The sequence below is a fragment of the Malurus melanocephalus genome, unplaced genomic scaffold (genome assembly GCF_030028575.1).
Source record: "Malurus melanocephalus ecotype Western Australia unplaced genomic scaffold, MMel_1.1 scaffold_133, whole genome shotgun sequence".
Classification (NCBI taxonomy): domain Eukaryota; kingdom Metazoa; phylum Chordata; class Aves; order Passeriformes; family Maluridae; genus Malurus; species Malurus melanocephalus.
Genome location: NW_026623365.1, coordinates 138,610 through 157,601, shown reverse-complemented (window position 1 = coordinate 157,601; position 18,992 = coordinate 138,610). Strand labels below are relative to the sequence as shown.

Below are 18,992 nucleotides of genomic sequence, written 5' to 3'. Positions count from 1 at the left end.
GGTCTATTATAATTCTACTTCATCCTTATATCCTGCACATTTTTAGTTGTGTGGAGTTTTATTGGTTCTTAAGATTTAAGCCTCAACAATTTATTGCAACATGTTACATCATTTAACAATGCCCTGGATAGAAATGAATTCCCTTCACTGGCTTCATATTTCCTTAAAACTCAGTACATTACAGTACAGAGTACACAGAAATCCCAGTGTTCCCTCTCTAAACCTGTCATTAATTTATATATTAGTCCTTCATCCACTAGAACCTTGCACTTTCTGACTTAATGAGAATCCCAATCTTTTGCCTTTCTTTAGAGCACTTTCCCAAGCTCAGCTCCCTTCCACCATGCGCCACATCCTTTTAGAACTGTTGCATTCCACATTGTCACCTAAGACCACCCTCCAATCAAACACAGTTGTAATGGGAGAGTGGGTACTTTATGAGCAGAAGAGTAAGAATACCTGACAGACCACAACATGATCCTCTAAGTCCTGTTACTTGATGAAACTAAGCTAAAACTATGCCATCTACTTTTTTTTTGTTCTGRTTTTTAGCCTTCAATGACAGTTATGGATTACTTTCCAGAGATAACAGAATGTTCACAGCAATTAAAAAAACTGAGGCTTGATGAAGCACAAATCCTTAGGAAATATCATCCAGTTTCAGTTTCACTCATCGATTCAGTTTAAAATTAGTGCAGCACAAAACCTCAGTACCCAAATTCTTTCTTCCTATGTTTCACCTTTTTCACTCATATTCCAAACTTATCCAGGCAAAGGCAAGTAGAAGTTCACATCTCTTAACGCTGAGTCCTTGAGCCCAGCACTGTGCCTGATGTGCACAGAAGGAAGGAGATTTCGGAGATTTCAGGTTTCTGTGGTGATCAGAGTCAGCAACGACCACAACTCAAACACAGAGCCCCACAGAGCTGGGGAGGGGGGCAGTGTCACAGCTAAGGATCAATAATGAACACTTCATCTACAGCACAGGAACTGCTGAAAGCTGTAGCAAACAGCAATACCAGAGACAGAACACACTCCAGTGAAAATGGTGTTTTGGGAAACAGTGGGGCAAATTCTGGCTGGAGCAAATTTGATGTCCTATCTCTGATCAGTACTACTTCCCAAGTGGATGAAGCACTTGGCTGTCACTTGACCTCAAGGCACACACTGGCTACTGCCCACACCCAAAGCCCAGAGAAAGCTTTTGCACAGTTACACTCAAATTTGTTTCCCATGTTTTTTGTTTTTTGTTTTTTTTAATAAGATTTGGATTTCTGAAACAAACATTAATCATCTGTATGACAGATATACATTTGKCCAATACAAAGTTCTTGAATGTGAGAGCACTCACTTTGGCAAACCCTTATAATTAGATTTGAAATAGGTTACAAACCAGATGGCACTGGTCCATGAAAAAGGTTATTTTACATGACCTGGAAGTCCCTGAAAGAGCTTGCTACAGGAGTCTCAGAACRGGACTGCAGTCATTGTCAATTGTCACAGATTGAACTGGATAGTTTGAGGTAGAGACAGCTTCCCAGCAGCTAAAAATGTATTCCACAGCTTTAAATTACTTTTAAAAATACATTTCTCAAAAAAAAGGGATGTTTCACACTATTATTCTGTTTTAAGCAAGAAAGCAAACACCTTAGTTCAGTCTCTTTTTCAAAATCAAATTATTGAAACAGCAAAGTTATTGATGGATGTGTATCCAAATACCACCTTTAAAAGATCACATTTGGATATATATGCACATCAGTTCAACCAGTTTATATTTCACATTTATCTTGACCATGAATGCCAAGCTTGTAACTCASTTTACTGATGAAGTTAAGTAGACATGTACCATTGATCAGTATGTTTTAGCATTTTCTGACACTATTTCTTATGATTTTGATTTTTCTTTGTTTTTACTCTGTAAGTTATAGCTTGTTATAGCTTACATTTGCAATAGCATGAGCAGCATCAAAAGAAGAGGGGATCTGCCTTGTTAAACTTTTAAACCAAAAAAAACCAACAGTATTCAACAACAGTATTCAAGTGTCTTGGCTGATATCTGATATAAGACTCAGTTGAGTTTGCATTACAGAAGAAAAAAGGATGAAAGAGGAAATGAGCATAAAGTAGAAAAAAGTCATAAAAATAGTACTAATTCCTATACATCAGGCTTGTCAGATTGTCTTCTGGTTTTGCCATAGATCATTTTTCTTAAGTCAAATGGAAGCATAAAAATGAACTATTAAAAAAAAAAAAAAAGCATAATAACAACCTTATTTTCTGGTAACTTTTTTGAATAGACGTTTCAAATTTATTTTGTGAGATGGTAAGTAAAAAAAGGCAGACCGCTCTTTTTAAAGGACAAAATACATATGAAAACCATCCGTCTTCAAATTCCCTTTAAAAATTTATGAAAGAAAAAAGAAATCTGACTTTTTTTCTTTTCCATCCTGTGTCATTACAAAAACTCTAGACTATAGAGAGATTTTATTAAAAAAAATTTGTATTCAGAACAATTCCAGAATGTTGAAACAGTAACATTAATAATTAAAAAATATTAATACAAAACTAGCAACTATTTTCCAGGAAACAAACAAAATTCCTCATTTGTTTCATCCACAGCGATACACAAGATGCTTTGTTGTGGTATGTGGAAAGTATATACCCTTTACAAGTACAAAAACTAATATGTATGTTAGCATGACTGAAATGAGAACACAGACAAATATACACATAAAACATGCCACCCAACTTGAGCCTCAAACTAAATTCCTCATTCTAGTAATAATTCTTTAAAGTTATTCTTTTATTACTGGCCTGAGGCAAATTCAAGTGAGATTATGCCTCTCAGGGGAAAAGAAGCATTTTCTGAAGGAAACATACAGCTTATCTGAGTATGCTGTAAAATCTGAAGATGTTTGTCCTCTGAGTCACATTAGCACAGTCCAGAGAATTCCACAGTTTCTTCTTTAGTGCCTGCTTCACCTGCATACATGAGATTAATATCTGTTTTGTGATCCGCTTAAGTTTTCTATTACTAGATTTTAGCTGCTGTGAAATTTGGTTGTGATGGTTCTATCTCTTATTAGACAATTTTTAGCACAGTTTAGTAACTTTGATTAACTTAAAGACTTTAAAAGGTCCTTACGACTCCAGATTTTGATTTCGAACTTCATCTTTTTGACCTTTATGAGTCTCTGTGGTCCAATTCTCCTGTATCATATTGATTTATRGTTTTCTATATTCAGTGAAAATGCCTTCAGTCCTAAGTCTCTGGTCATCCATTTTCATGTATTGAGTGCACTTGAACCAGAGAGGCATCTTTAAGATATCATTGTGGTTTTTTCTCTGTGGAATATTCATATGCATTAAAAGATTTTTCTTTTTTATTTCATAAAATAAGTTGGAAATAATGGCAGGGAACTCTACTGAGTCCTGATAAAAAAGTATTCAAGTGTCTTGGCTGATATCTGCTAAAAGWCAGGCAAATCAAGGAAACAACTGATGAGAAACATGCAAAAAGSCAAACACAGCTGCCTGCTGCTGTGGAGCCTAGGAGCAACACAATTAAACTAAAAGGGAGAAAAACTGTTCATTAAAAATTATGTGGTATAAATCATTAGGTGGACACAGACAATAGCCCTTAATATGGTAAAAGCTGCAAAATAAGGACAGTTAAATAGATTAGGATTGGCTATACTGCAGTCTCACAGCCAGGCTGCAGATTGGAAAACAGAAGAGGCAGGTTCTCCTAGGAAATTAAATCTGGTCCCCTGATACTGCTAGCAAGCACACTGTAAGACTTCATTTCTTAAGTCTTACAAAAACAGTTGTTGTTTTTCTCCCACAACTCTATTGAAAAACGTCTCTAAAAACAAATAATTGGCACAGTTGAAAGGGGTCCCAGGAAAGCATTTAGTCCATCCTATACCTCTGATAGAGCAAAAAATTAATTTCAAGATGAAATGAAGCCTAACATAGTTACTATCTTCTTAAATAATATGTTCTCCAGTACTCTACACATTTTTCTTCTCCTCAGGCCACAGACATTGAACTACCCAGCTGCAACTCATGCTGTTCAAATGCGAAAGTTTCACAGAGTTCATCCTCACTGAAGAAGGTCAACAAGAAACCTGGAGAGTTTCTTTATAGTTAAAAGCTATCATCTAATGGTTGAGAGAACCAGGCATTTTAAGCCCCTGAGTCTGCTCCCAGCTATGCCCTTAATTCACTTGGTAGGTGTTTGGGTCATGACATCTTTTATTCCAGATTATATAAAGAGTACACAGGTTAGATTACTGYCACTTCCACTGGAACCCTTCCCAAGATTATTAAGCTTCTCAAATATTCAGAAATATTCAGAAAAAAATAGATTTTTGAAATAAATTAAATTCACTAAGCATCTTGTACAACCTAAGGTGAGTGTCACTAAAACCTGTAAAGAAGGGAAAATAGTAGTAATAGGACACATTAACTTCTGTATTCAATATGGGTAAAATTCGTAATTCTACTATCTGGAAAGATACATATCTACTACAATAACACAAAAAATTGGTTGAAGCAGAAGAATATCCAATGAATAAACAAGTTTCATATTTGTGATCCTCATAAGACTCAATTAATATAAATTTAATCCATTCAACAATTACAAGCAGGCATAAAAATACTTGATTGTGCTTTCTTACATGATTGAAACAAACTCTGAGAAGAAACGAAGTKCTTTTTTCTCCAGCTACACTTAGTGACAAAGCCCTGCTATGGCTCCAAAACCTCTGAGTCAAGAGGGGTAACTCAAAGGTTCAAATTCAGTGAAACTTAAGCAGAGCACAGACTTTATACCACAGTCCTTTGCCTTGCAAGAACACCTGGGTTTATAGAGGATTTTTACACTGGATGAGTTTCCATTGGTGCCTAAGTTTTAGCAAGACAACTATGTCTTCCAAAACTTAAATGATAAATGCAACCATTTTCTACTTAATAAAAAATCCCCAGAATATTTTCATAGCTGAACTGGTGCATTCTGTGATGCAGCAGAGAATGTGCTAAGGCTGTTAATAAATTACAAACCTCAGTAATATTGATCTCAAATCAGTTATARCAAGAAATCTTTACAATAAAGGCTTTCCTACTTTCCTCACAGAGATTTCCAAGGAAATTAGAGCTACATATTTTTGATTTAAGACCATGGGARGATTCTCTGCAAAATAAAATACTGCTATATTTCACAACCATTATTATGGGATAAATAGGAATGAGTAAGACAAAAAACCTTCATATTGTGCTCTTTTCAGTGCTAGTCAGGAAGGTTTGACAACAGATCTAGACCATATATCTGCCTTTTTGGTGTACCATCAGAGGGAGACAAATGTTTTGGAAAAATTGATACAAGTTATTAGGTTAATTCCTAAAGTTCAAGTGAAATAAAAGAACAAGCCTGTTGAATGTTTTTAATCTACTCAAAATGCCATTTTATCACCAGAATAAATTTTAAAAAGAGAATAAATCCTGGGAAAATTTACAAAATCTTCAAATTAAAACAGGGTAATAAGTTATCCTTTCTTTAGTATTGAATGACTGCCAGTCTAACAAACAGACCACAGATTATGACACCCCTCCGAATTAACCCTCTCTGAAATTAGGGCACATAAAAATTGGTTTAATTTTGAAATGAAAACAATTTTTTTCTACCTCTTTCTCTACCACCTATATTTGTTCAGATACAAGAAAAATCCCCTACATGWTTTCCCATATGTTTCCCTTAATTAAATGGATCCATAAAGCATTTCTGTTTATTCAAATAATGCCACTGTGGCTTCAAAGCCTGACAGCTGCTGCTGTGCTAAGACCACTAYTGCTATCCAATCTTACCTCAGCACTTTCCTGGTGCTTCCATGCATTCATTGATTTGCCCCTTATGTGTTCAGATGTGAAACTTAGACTTTTATCTGCTGTAGAGAAMCTGGTACTGCTGCTGGGCTCATAGCTAGGGTTTCTATGTACTCCGGTGATAAAAAATAAAAACCACCAAAAACCCGCAAGGGCACATCTACATCTGGACCAATTTTGCTTCAAGAAACTTGCATTCTAGATGAYACTGTGAAAAAGCTGTATTATATATATTTCTGACTGATAGATTGTGTGCATTTTAGCACACAAAAACAACACAGACAAAAGCAGTTGGTGACTTCTCATGTTAAGGGCAGAACCCATAGACATTCACAGATGATTTATGGGCAGAGTACCAGTCATAGGACGGGTGGGAATGGCTTCAAGTTTTACCAGAGGAGGTTTAGATTGGATATTAGGAAAAAATTCTTTCCTGAAAGGGTTGTCAAGCACAGGAGGAGACTGCCCAGAGAAGTGGTGGTGTCACCATTGTATTTAAGACACATGTGGATGTGGCACCTGGGGATGTGGTTCAATGAAGGAGTTGGCAGAGCTGGGTTAATGGTTGGACTCGATAACCTCAGTTATCGATTTTATGATTTGAATGATTTTATGGTTCTATGACATAGGSACATTCATGGCACAAGGCCATGGATACCTGCTGAGAACAAAGGTGACAATTACTCACCACGCTGCAGCCAGGACAGTCAGGGCCATTCTCACATGTCCTGCGCCGTGCCTGGATCCCTCCTCCACACTGAGCAGTGCAGCGCTCCCACGGCCCCCAGCCTGTCCAGAACACATGAGGGGGGCACAGCAAATGCTCATTGCAGTACCTGTGACAAGAGAAACAGGGAGGCAAAGATCCTATTTATTATCGAGACAAGACCTCCCCCAAACCCTGCCTCATCTCCATAATTCAGACAGGGAAATATTTTATATGAAGCACCTCTCCCTACTCATTAAGCACTGAACTAACAGTTGTCACACTGCACAGAGCATCTAAGCATTTGAGTGTGTTATTTTTTTTTTTTTAGGTTGCAATTGCATGGCTGCAGCATTTGTGTGCTTTATTTAGTGACTTTATACAATCCATGCAATGCAACCATGTGATTGTACAGTGATCAYGTAAACGTGATTGAAAACCATTTTATTAAAACCAGTTGTGGCAATCCCTCTTGGGCAGTGAACCAAACAGGAGGCAAGCATTCATGCAGGCACTCTGTTATCAGTCTCCAGCTAAGCATTGATTAGGATCCATCTCTCTCTTCAGATAACTACACTTGCTGTTTGCTTTTCACAGCATCTCTGCTACTATGGGCAAAAACAAGCTAAAACACAGACTATAGGCATAAAGAACTGTACTTTTTAATAATGTTATTACTTTATATTTTAAAGGGTGGTTTTAGCTGTTTTAATCTTTGAAGCTTTTCCCAGCAGGCTGCARACTGATTCAGAGGCTTAGCAGGTTCTTGAAGGAAGCACTATCGAGTTGTCATTATTGTACTAAAACATTCAGACACATGGGGAGGGCCCAGCTTCAGCTGAGTTTTTTTGATTTTTCAAGAAACCGAAGATTCCTGATTTTTTGATTGGCCCTCCAATAATTCAGCACATGCTGCTTTTTAAAGAACCTCTACACAGGTCCAAAGGATGTGAGACACCAAGCATGACTAGGGCTTTCTAGGAGACCARGCTGTTAGTCAGATAAAGCAAAGACACTGCATAATCAGAAAACAGACTTGTTCCAATACCAACTGTCCTGAATGAACAAATCAATCCGCTACAGCATTTCCTCAATTTTTACACCTTTTATCCAAAATCCAATGTCTTCTTGCCCTTCTAACAAATTTCCATCTCTCTGCACTCTTCTACAGTGAAAACTGACTCTAATACTCCAGTTATTMATTTTCCACAAAAAGGGAAATGACAATATGGGCAGTTGTCATTTTCAACAAGAATAACCACAAAATTTTTTTTTGTTGTTCTCAGAAAGCCCCAATATCTGCAGGCTCTAAATCTTCAAAATCATGGAATTTGAAAATTTGGAACACTGTGGAAAAAAAAAAAAAAAAAAAAAAAAAAAAAAAAAAAAAAAAAAAAAAAAAAAAAAAAAAAAAAAAGTGGGTTGTGTAAGTAACATACAAAAGTAGATTAATCGCATATGCTGGAGCGTAAAATTCAAAGTTTGTCCCTAGGTCTGGGCTACTCCATCAAAATTTAAAGATTTGGAGTGGGGTTAATAGGRGAGTAACATTTAGTTTTCTGCTTCTGTATAGTTAAGAAAATTATTCACACCTTGTATTGACCTTTCCTCAGGAAAYTGAGGAAAAAAATGTCCAAACCCTCAATATTTATGAATCTGGTGACTGAGAATTCTTCAGTGCGTGATTTGGGTATGCACATTACAGTTCGCATTATGCTATCATTAAAGATACATAGGAATGTTCTGTGCCTGGATATTCTCCCCCTAAAACTCCAAGTGCACACATTCTTTGCCACATGCAGTCATTTATGTGAATGCGTGTGATAATTTCTCCCTGTGATCATTTGTTGAGCATGTGTATTCAATAAAACATAGATGTAACATCMGCATTTATTTAGTCAAATTAGTACACATTTTGCATAATTTCAGTTCTTAACGAAGATGTGCTGATTTGGGACACACAGAGAGGCTAAAGCAAATCTGCCATGAAGCTGAGAATTACTGATATTCAGCCATGCAAAAGGTAAAATTAAGGAACTTGTCTTGCCTTAAAATAAAGCCATGTACAGTATAGCTGCCTAAAAATGAAGTCATTTTAATTTGAGAAACAGCTCATGGAAAGAAACAGCCCTGTTGAAAATATGATTTATGTCACCCTAATGCAAAAGTTATATAAATACACTCCTCAATGTACAGATTGATTTTCATTGACTGTTAATGCCACATGGGGGACTGATATCTAAGCAGCCATCACAGCCCATGGAGACTTTGTCAATACAAACTAGGGGRACCAGAAYGATTGACTTGAAGAAATTAAGGAAYACRGCAGAAGGACACAAATTACTGTTCTCCACAGTCTGCATTGCCTAAATATCTACAGACCACAGTGGAAGTTCAGACACCCGGGTCACACATAAACATTCACACTCGTGGACATCWGGAGTTGGGTACAACAGATCTCACTTCGAGGACAGCCATGCCACCATGCAGTGGCTCTTTCACTGTCAATGTGCCCAACCTCCCACTCTCTCACTGAGGCAGGAGACAGAAAAGAGACCTAATAACTGACACAGTAGGCACTTCAAAGGGCTGGCAATTCTGTTTTCCAACACTAATTAAAGATGCAGCTGAAAAAAAGCCCCAAAATCTCCATGCAAACCACTTCAATTTGGGAAACTGTTTTTTTTAAAAAAGTCAACACTAGAATAATAAATTTTTCCCTTTCTTTTCCAGGAAAACAAAACAAAAAAGAAAACAAACAAAGACCCAATGCAGCATAAAGCAGAATCTTATTTTCATTTCAGCCATCCAGCCTCTGAAAACATCAGGTATGTTTTCACAGCTAGAGACATCCCTGCAATTGATGTTTGAGAGCTGTGCTACAGCATGGGGCTTTGAGCCAAGTTTCATTATATCTGTTCTTGGCTGCATTTCAAGTCACTCAGCAACCCTTTTTCCCTTTTGCTCTTTCTTCCCCTCTTAATTTTGTTCTCAGGACCCACAGGGCTAACGTTTTACAGTAATTCAACAAAACATGCAATGCAAGAAACTTGAATCTGTGAAACCACTGCCCTCTCCCCTAACCYAACTGCAATGAGGTCAGAATGGAGAACAGCCTAGAGAAATGTGGGTTTTGTACACTGACCCTTCACATTTCCCTTGAAGTGAACCCAAGTTCAAATGCCCTAATAAAGGAATTGCCATACTGGGGGAAGGGTGRACATCCTCTGTCCAGTTATGTCCACAGCTATTAGTGCCTACAGCAAATTTTACACCTACAATTTCAGTACAACTGGCATTACTGTTCTCCTTTTATAAAGATCTCAACTGTTAGTAAGGCACCAATTTATTCAATTTATTTCAGTGTYGCTATCCAGCACTGAGTACTACAGGCTAACTCCATGACAGTTACAAATATGCCTTTTTTATTCCACAGAGATGTTACTTAAACAAACATTTCTTAAAGTTGAACTATATTATCCTACCATGTGTTTCAGAAAAACAAACCCACCTTCATCCCTGCTTGCGCATTCCCATGCAATATACTGTTCTGTGCTGGGCAGTTGTGATCACCAGCTGGTGACTTCCTGGGATGCACAGACTATACTGAGTCTGAAGGGAATGCCACATTCCTTTATTGAAGGCAGATACATGACATGCACATGCCCTGCTGGATTGAGATCATTAAATTGACAGAAATACCCATCCAAGAGACTGTGGAATGTGGCAAGGGCTGAGGCACGTTGTCCCAGGGGCTTCTGCAGGAGAGGAGGGAGCAAGGAGGATGGGAACAGACACTTCCCAGCAGACAAGACATCCATGGGAGCACAAGCAAGCCTAAAGCCTTGTGGTGTTTAATCTGCTCAGCTGGACTGGGCTTGTTCACATTGCTCAGAACCCAGCAGTGCTACACAGAGCACGCACTTGACTCTCAGCAATTCCTCTTTCTCATGGAAAAAAGCCCAAAAGCTGAATGTTTGCTGAGAACTGTGTACAAAATAATGTGATAATGGGTACTGAGTCTAATAATTTTATACACCCCAAAATATTCAAGACTTTCAGACATTTACTCCTTGTCTGCAGCCAATTTACTTTTCTAATTGCCATGGTTTTTTTTTTCTTTCTAGTCTTTCCTGTGTAATAAAAGATAAGTGCATCCACTGAAAGGAAGGGATTCTCACTTTAATGTCCCTCGTTTCTGCACAGATAGGAGGGGAACCCGTGGATTTAATGAGGCCATGTCTACAGCATCTTTCACAGAAAGGACAAACATTCTCACTCCATGATAATATCAAGACAGGATACTACAGACCCTATAAACTAAGATCTAGAGAATTTCCAGCAGCTTCAGTGAATATTTCTTATACTGGAAAAATCAGAGAAATAACCCCCAAGGAATTCATCAGGATGCCTTCCATCTGGAATCTTAACTACAAAATTATTATCTGATTAAGAAATTTTGTTGCAATGTTATTTTTACTCCCTCTCCATATTCTGTCTAAATGCACATCAGCTGCACTTTTGACCTACTTCCACAAGGGGAATTTGCTTTGTAATATGARTATTTGTTGCTATCTCTCAACTGCTTTCTCTCCACACATGCACACACAACCCTTTAGCAGCAGAGCATGAAACAGTTTAACCTATCTGCAACACTTTAAATTGGCAAATATTGCCATTGATTTCAAGGAAATGGCCAGCAAGCACAGAGCTGCCTGATACAGCAGGCATGTAGGATCCTGGCTTTCATGAGGTAAAGCAAATATAACCTAGACAAACATTATGCTCTTAATATATGAACAAACACTCTCAAGCTGAATATGCATCCACATCTGCAGGTAAATTTACCTCAGATATACACTGCCTTTTCTGTGTTTGCTTTSTATGGAGTTATGTACTGGATTTCTACTGAAATCATTGTTTGTTGGAAAGCTGTTTTAAAGTTTGGCACGTAGTTGGCTGTGGAAATGGAATTCTCTATTTATACCCCTGAACATGTGAAGGTGATTAGAGTATGCATGTTTACAAAGGCAAAATGCACACAATGTGTAAACCATTTGAAATTTTTACTGATACTAAACATATATTCATTTTACATATGAGCTGGGCCATTAAAAAAGTAAACTGTCAGGCTATTTATAAACAACAGTTGATTTAAATGAGAAAATCTGAGAAGTTGCTTTTTGGCACTTTGGATACAAAACCAGAAGATGTTTTTTAGGAGTCACTGCACATGTAATATGTGTTCAGCCTGCCTAAATGTACTGGGCTCAAAGGAACTGTTTCCATTTGGTGCAGATGAAACTCCAAAGAGAGTGAAACAGTTAATTAAGACTAGGGAAAACTGCCCTCATAGCTCAAAATTCTCTACAAGCTAGMAGAGCCATGAGGACACTCATAAAACTCTAATGGCCCCTTCCAGCTTCACCTGGGACCTCCATCCTCCATCCCAGAGTCAAGGAGCTCTATTTAACCTGATCACAACCCTGGCCTCTGGTTTGGCTTCCTACCTGGACTCCAGACCTCTCTCAYTGCCAGGACATCACCTAGGTTCTAGACTCTTGGTTGGATCTGRTCACAATCTCCAGGCTTGCCCTGCTCCCCTGCTGTGGGTGATGGGATCAGCCCTGCCTGGCAAATGTCCCAGGACTCTCTGCTTTTTACAGCTCTGAAAAGATTTATCCAAGTACTTGGCTTAACACTGACAAAAATCCTGGCAAATAACTGATGCCTCATTCCTCTAGCTGCTTTAGAAATTATTTAACGAAATTTCCTAGCTTAACACACCCTCTGGAAAAAAAAAAAAAAAACCAAAAAAAACCCCAAGTACTTAAAAAAGTAATTAAAAGTATCAGGGCATAACATGGATAACATAAAACCAGGGTAGAGGCAGGAAGGTCAGCTGTGAGCAAGCTGTGAGCGAGAGGAAGGTGCAGGGCCTCTGGGAGTGAAGGGTCTTTCAGTGAAGACAGGAAACACTGACAGAAGAAGTCTGAGAGAAAAAGGCATCCTGAAGTAAACTCACAGGCACATTCATCCCAGATTGCTGCTGAACTGGACAAAGAGAGAAAGGACAAATAACCTGCAAGCTACAAAAGCAAAGCAACATAAGCTTATTGCTCCTTCAGAACTGTTASACATCAAAATTCAATCCTTCTGGGCTGCTATTATTTCAACTCATCATAAGTAACTTTCCATTTGCAATTGCTGTTACATTGCACCCATTGTCTTAATGCTCCTATAATTGAAAAAGTATTTCTCATGGTTTTCTTTATTTCTGTGAAACTTCTTATCAGACTTTTATTCCATGTTAAACTAAAATGAACAATGACTATTACCATCCATAGTACATCACCAAAAAGTCTKTCTAAACCACACTATTATTTTTCTGTATTTAGTGTCCTGCCCTGGACTGTCCTCTCAGGAAAATCAATAGCTKTTATTCATGCTGGGGCAAGTAACAGCAGATACGATCTATGCTTGYTGGTGATGGCTTTTTGGTTGGGCAACCTATTTGCAGAAAGCAATTTACAAAATAACGAAATCAGCTCCTCTGCAATGAAACGGTAAATATTCATGGCCTTGAAACAGTGAGAAATGTTCACAAGTTCTGTGRTACTGATCCTTTACATTTAAGAGTTAGAAAGACCAGGTCCCTGGTGATCCGTTAATACATAAATGTGTGATGCAACCTTGCTTCGATGAATCCTTTAAAATGCCAGAGCTGGTGTTTAATTAAATGCCTCACCGAAACTCTTCATAAAGGTTACTGAATTTAGTTTTTACATCCAACAGCAATATAGGACACTACATCATCCATACAGAAACACTTAGGTAAGCTGTAAGTGCATTTTGGGAGGAAAGGTACCAGCATACATCTCTTGGAATGGCTACAGAACTCCAAATTCTCACACCAATGCTAGTCTTCTACTATCTGGCTTTCTGCTATGCCTCTGGAAACAACATAATGTATACCAGAGCTGCAGCTTATCTGAATATTTTCTAGCTTGATTTAAAAAAAATATTTAATTCCTGTTAAAACTGAAAACTTCAATTAAAAATTAGAGTTGTATGTAGGGTCCATGTAAATTTGAGATGCAATTAGGGTCCATGCCAAATAGAATGAAAAGCTTGAACTTGACATTCTGAGCTCGTGACAAAACACTTAGCCTGGTGCCAAAGCAGTACATAGTGAAATCAAAATCTGAGCTAATTTGATCTGCTCAGGGGTTAAAACACATATTCAAACAATTTTTTAAAAAAGCACCAAGCTCGAAACCTTACTAAAGATATTTGAGTTCAAGGTGTATTATATTTATTGAATAGAAAACAAAGCCCTTGAAACTTCCTTCCATGTTATAGAAATGCTTAATTCATTTATGACAGAAGAAATGAACTCACAGCATCAGTAACATAGYGCTGTGACCTTATTACATTTTGCTCTGAATTCCAGGTCTTGAGGCTGGGCGAGTTACAATTCAAACACAGTGCAATCAATTTTCAAGGAGAATCAATTTTTCTGGGTCTCAAGGGAGAGCAGCACGTTGCTTCAGCACAATTCTCTGGCACTGCCGGGAGCTCTCAGGTGGCTCAGGAAGGATGAAGCTGGGCAAAATGATCTGCTGCAGAACCACAGCCTTTTTAATGGGAATACTGTACTGTACAACAGCRAAGTTAGAGTGAAAGGAAAGGGAAGAGAAAAGCAAGGCAAATAAAGGAGAAAATGTCCTGTGGAATACAAATGTGCCGAAGAAATTAAAAGAGACAATCGGAAAAACACAACTCACCTCTCCTCACGATTCTGCCCCACACAGACACGTCCTCCATGTCGAGGGGTTGGATTGCTGCAGGAACGCTGACGAACTTGAAAGCCTATTCCACAAGTGGTACTGCAAGGTGACCAAGAAGTCCATGGTGTCCAGCCTCCATTTCTGGTAGAATAAAAAGCTCAGGCTCTGTCATCTGTTATACATAGCGAATGGCTGATTAGGTGTGACTGACAGCRGAATCTGACCTATTAATATTTCTGTAGAAGTCATTAATACTGCATCGTGTTCCATTTCTGCAAGAATACTGAAACCAAAATAAAGGTACTCTGATATTCCATATTCCATGCTTTGTATTCAGCAACTGGCAAAATCCTCATTACATGAGAATTACAAAGCTATGAAGATATTTTGTTGGTTTTGGTCACTTTGTTCTGGGTAAAGTACATATTCAAACTCCTGTATCAATGTTCTGAAGCTAACTTTTAATTACATATCATTTTCAGGGGGATTAAAAGGTCAAATTTTGCTACCTTGTCTGAAAGGAAAGTGATTAAAGCCTAGAGGACAAGGAGGCTCAGAGGACACCATATTGTTCTCTACAACTACCTGAAAGGAGATTGTAATGAGGTAGGGGTGGGCTCCTTCTCCCAGGAGTTGACCTCTTGGTTTTAACAAGTGACAGAATGAGAGGAAAYRGCCTRATGTTGTTTTATAATGTTCCATTATAAAAGCAAAAGTTAAAATAGTGCCTTACTATTATGGCAGTGTTAACAGAAATAAGATGTTAAAACAGTAGTGTAATAATGCCAAAGGTAGAATGTGAATCCAGTCCCAAATCATGTTCCAAACTCCATTCTAAACCCGACAGCTGTTTGATTTTTCAGTACCTCACMGCATGCTTCTCTATTTTCTGTCATTCTTCTGACCAAATGTTATATAATACATTATTATCATTTTAATATCTTTTCCAAAAATTTACTATTTTCACTTACAGAGCTTGCAGTTACTTTGCGCAGAAATGTAACTAGTTTTGTTCACTATCATGATGTGACTGATGTAAAAAAGCAGAAAGAATCACTGCAAATAAGCAGAATGCACAAGTATATGTTTCATCTTGCAACTGAAGTGTGTATAATGTATGTGTATAATATTTTAAGCATGAACTTCTGATGCAGTTCCAAATATGTAGTGATCGGGTTCTCTTTGAAATGACCTCACTGCTCTCACTGGTTTTCTCTGGGAGTGGTTAAATGCTTGAAGAAGACAAAAGAGTGGCTAAAGAGCCCTATACAGACTAGGAACAGATATGCTATCGCGATACGCCTGACAGATACAATGAAAGTATTTTTCAGGGCAGAATGGGAGACTACCATGATAATATGAGACCTCCATAATGGTAAGCCATTCTGACTCCCGAAAAAAAAAAAAAGCTGTATGATTTACAGAAATGAGAAAAAGTGTCATACTTTGGATATTATCTAATACTGATTTTTTTTTTTTTCTTTCAGAGCTTTTGTTAAAATTAGCTGAGGACAACTGTTTTTGGTACACAGCATTGAAATGACTATTTGCCTCTGACTCATTCTCTCTCTTCCAAAGTCCAAGAGAAACTTTCAAATATTTCATTTGCCCTTTCATGCACAAACAGGATCAGTAGAATTCAGGCAAGATTTCAAAGGGTAGGTTTTATTCTGATTAAGTTAAAAACTTTTAAGCCACCAGTGATAGAACCTGAAATTGTCTTGCATACCTGGAACAGTTGGCAATCTCCATGGTTGGTCCTTCACAGAGCCACCCTCCACACTGGGGAGCAGGACTGTCACACACACGTGTCCTGCAGAGGCAGGAGCCAACGCTGGCACCGTCAGTGTGAGTGCAAGGTTTCCACTGTGACCACGTTCCAAARTGTCCATCCACTGTCAGATTCCTCATCTAGAAAAAACACAACAGGAAAGTTTACCTGAGGCTTGACAATTCCTTCATACAACCTCTCTATTCTGAAAGTTTGGTCTTCAGCCACCAACAACAAAAACCTCCACTGGAGAGATACATCTTCCACACAGCAAYCTCACTTTATTATTTCTGTAGCTGCATAATTTCCACAACTTCCAACCAATCTGAGCCACTGGATGCCACCACTATAGCARTAACAGTAATCACAGCTAACTGTTAGTTTTCAAAACTATGCTTGCCTACTTCTCAATTTTCTTCTGATGACAATATTCCCTACTTCCCAAAATTTTCCCRTGAAAATGGAATGTGGATACTGACTGTAAAACCCAAGGCCAAAATGAACAGCTAACAGATGGTAAGAAAGAAAGTAAGAAGAAATTCTCTATGAGGATAGTGAGACACTTGAAGAGGTTTCCCATGAGAAACTGTGGAGATCTCATGTGTGGAAGCGTTCAAGGCCAGGTTGGACGGAACTTTGCGCAACATGGACTGGTGGAAAGTGTCCTTGCCCTTTGCAGGGGGGTTCAAACTAGATGGGTCTTTCAGTTTCCTTCCAGTGAAACCTTTCTTTGATTCTATGATGCCTTAATAGTCCAGGGTAATAAAACTGAATCAATTAAATTCAAATCTCCATGATGAGTGTCTTCTTTTGAAAAAAAATTCTTGAAGCATAGACCATATAGTACCATTTCATAAGAATGAAATATGGCTTTAAATATGACAGTCTCTAAACATCATGCAATCCTATTTGTAAATCCTATAAACATGTCCAAAAAGCAGCACCTAACCCTGCATAATGAGAGAGTTTACTCTCGCAGAATTCAATTCTCAACACCTTTGGCTGGAAAGGTCAGACTATTCTCATCTAGACTGSAATGTTTCCATCAGGCAGATGAAACACATTTAATAAGAAATCTTCATTGTCCAGATGAAACAAAATGAGCTAATGGAAACTGCTGCAGCCTCCATGACTACTGAAATTCCTAAAGAAAATGGGGTAGGACATGAGGAATTCAGCTCCCAACAAAGGCAGACATGAATATTATTCTTTTAGCAAGGTGCTAACTTTGACAAACCTGTGATCCTAAATTGAAATGATGCCCACATTTTATTTAAATGTTAGGGGTTTTGCCTTTTGTTTCCCAAATTTGAACCTTCAGTCAACAGTACCAACAAGTTCAGGCTAAGCAACATTTAAATGCTGCTTTAATTTAATCTTACTCTTAGTAAGATTAAATATGTTGAGATTAGTTATAGTCATGCATTTTTCATCAAATACAAAAGAACATAACACTTCAATATTTTCTTATATATTGAAACAGCAATTACAGTTGTAGATTGCCATAAATGATCTAAAATGGTATCTCCCTTTACTATTTTTAGTCTTTTAACAATGGTGAGAGAAGGACAAATTTCAGAAACACTTTGAAGATACAAGAGATTCGATCACAACATAAGGCATATTTCCACTGACATTCTGGATGTTGGCTGATTCTTTCCACTGTGCYGAAGATACCACAATTTCACTACTAATTACAATTCCCACAATTTATTTTTCACAGATATTGTTTGTCCAAGAACAGCTCTGTGTAAGCTATGTCAGCTACAACCGATGTAACCACAATTCATCATTTCAGAAACTGCTGACAGCTGTTTATTAACAATAACTCACCAACCTTCGCTCATGTAGATTTTACACTGTTGGGTTTCGTAAGACAACAAGAAATACTTCTTTTTAAGTGACAAGTAAACTCATTCCCTCTTACACTGCTGGTCTAACAAATATTTATAGTCCATAAACTAACAATTCTGTGCTCCCAATCTAATTAATGTCAGAGTTGTGAAAATACCTTTACTGCTTTCTACTTCTGCACATCAACATCTTTATTGTTGCACCTACAACCTTATAAACTAAAGCTACAGTTTTCTATAGTCACCATAATATATATGGTGGCAAAGAAAGTATACATAAGACTATTGATGACATATTCTCTTCATTTTTTTTCTTTGCTCTTGCAAAGATCATMYCACTGCTGTCTCTTSTTCCCCATGACTCACCTGCTCTGTYTGTGAATAWCTCCCTTTCAGAAGTGATATCAAACAATTTCATYACACAACTGCAGGAAAGCAAAATGTATCAATGAGGGGTCTCTGTAGCCCTCAGCAGAACCCACACCCATTAACCTTTCCCAGTCTGACACCTCAAGGACAAAATCACAGTCAGTCAGACCATATGGCTGCACTATTCTGGCATGGCTAGATTCTGCTTTCCCTCTCTAACACACTGGTTTTGTCACCCTTTTCCCTTCTGCGGATACTTTGAGGTCTTTCTTCCCTCCTKATCTCCTCCAAACACCCATCTCTGTCTCAAGTCTGTCTGCACCCACCTCATCTTCCTGCTTTGTGCCTCTACACTCTGAGTAAAGGTCACATCTTCAGTGACTCAGATTTTAACTCTGTAATGAGATCTTTGGTTTAACTCTGTCATGAGATTACTTTTTGAAGAATTTGGTAAGTTTGTAGAGTTTCCTGAAGTTGCTAAAGAATTCAGAGCCCATATGACACTTTCTTTGAGAAAAACTGTAAAAATAAAGCCATTTCATGTTGCATACTTCTGTTTAAAAAAACAAACAAAACAGCAAGCAAACAAACAAAACAAAAAAAAACCCAAAACAAACAAA

At 37.9% G+C, this 18,992-nt stretch overlaps 1 protein-coding gene across 1 annotated transcript in view; it reads right to left on the bottom strand.

The window, feature by feature from the left end:
• SEMA5A (semaphorin 5A) overlaps window positions 1–18,992 on the bottom strand; it is a gene marked incomplete at its 5' end in the record, with an annotated part of 210,120 nt that overhangs the window by 55,536 nt on the left and 135,592 nt on the right. Inside the window, 3 exons of the mRNA XM_057370806.1 lie at window positions 6,572–6,719; window positions 14,377–14,520; window positions 16,109–16,290. Of these exons, the coding sequence (XP_057226789.1) occupies window positions 6,572–6,719; window positions 14,377–14,520; window positions 16,109–16,290 (474 nt within the window). The remainder of the gene's footprint in view (window positions 1–6,571; window positions 6,720–14,376; window positions 14,521–16,108; window positions 16,291–18,992) is intronic.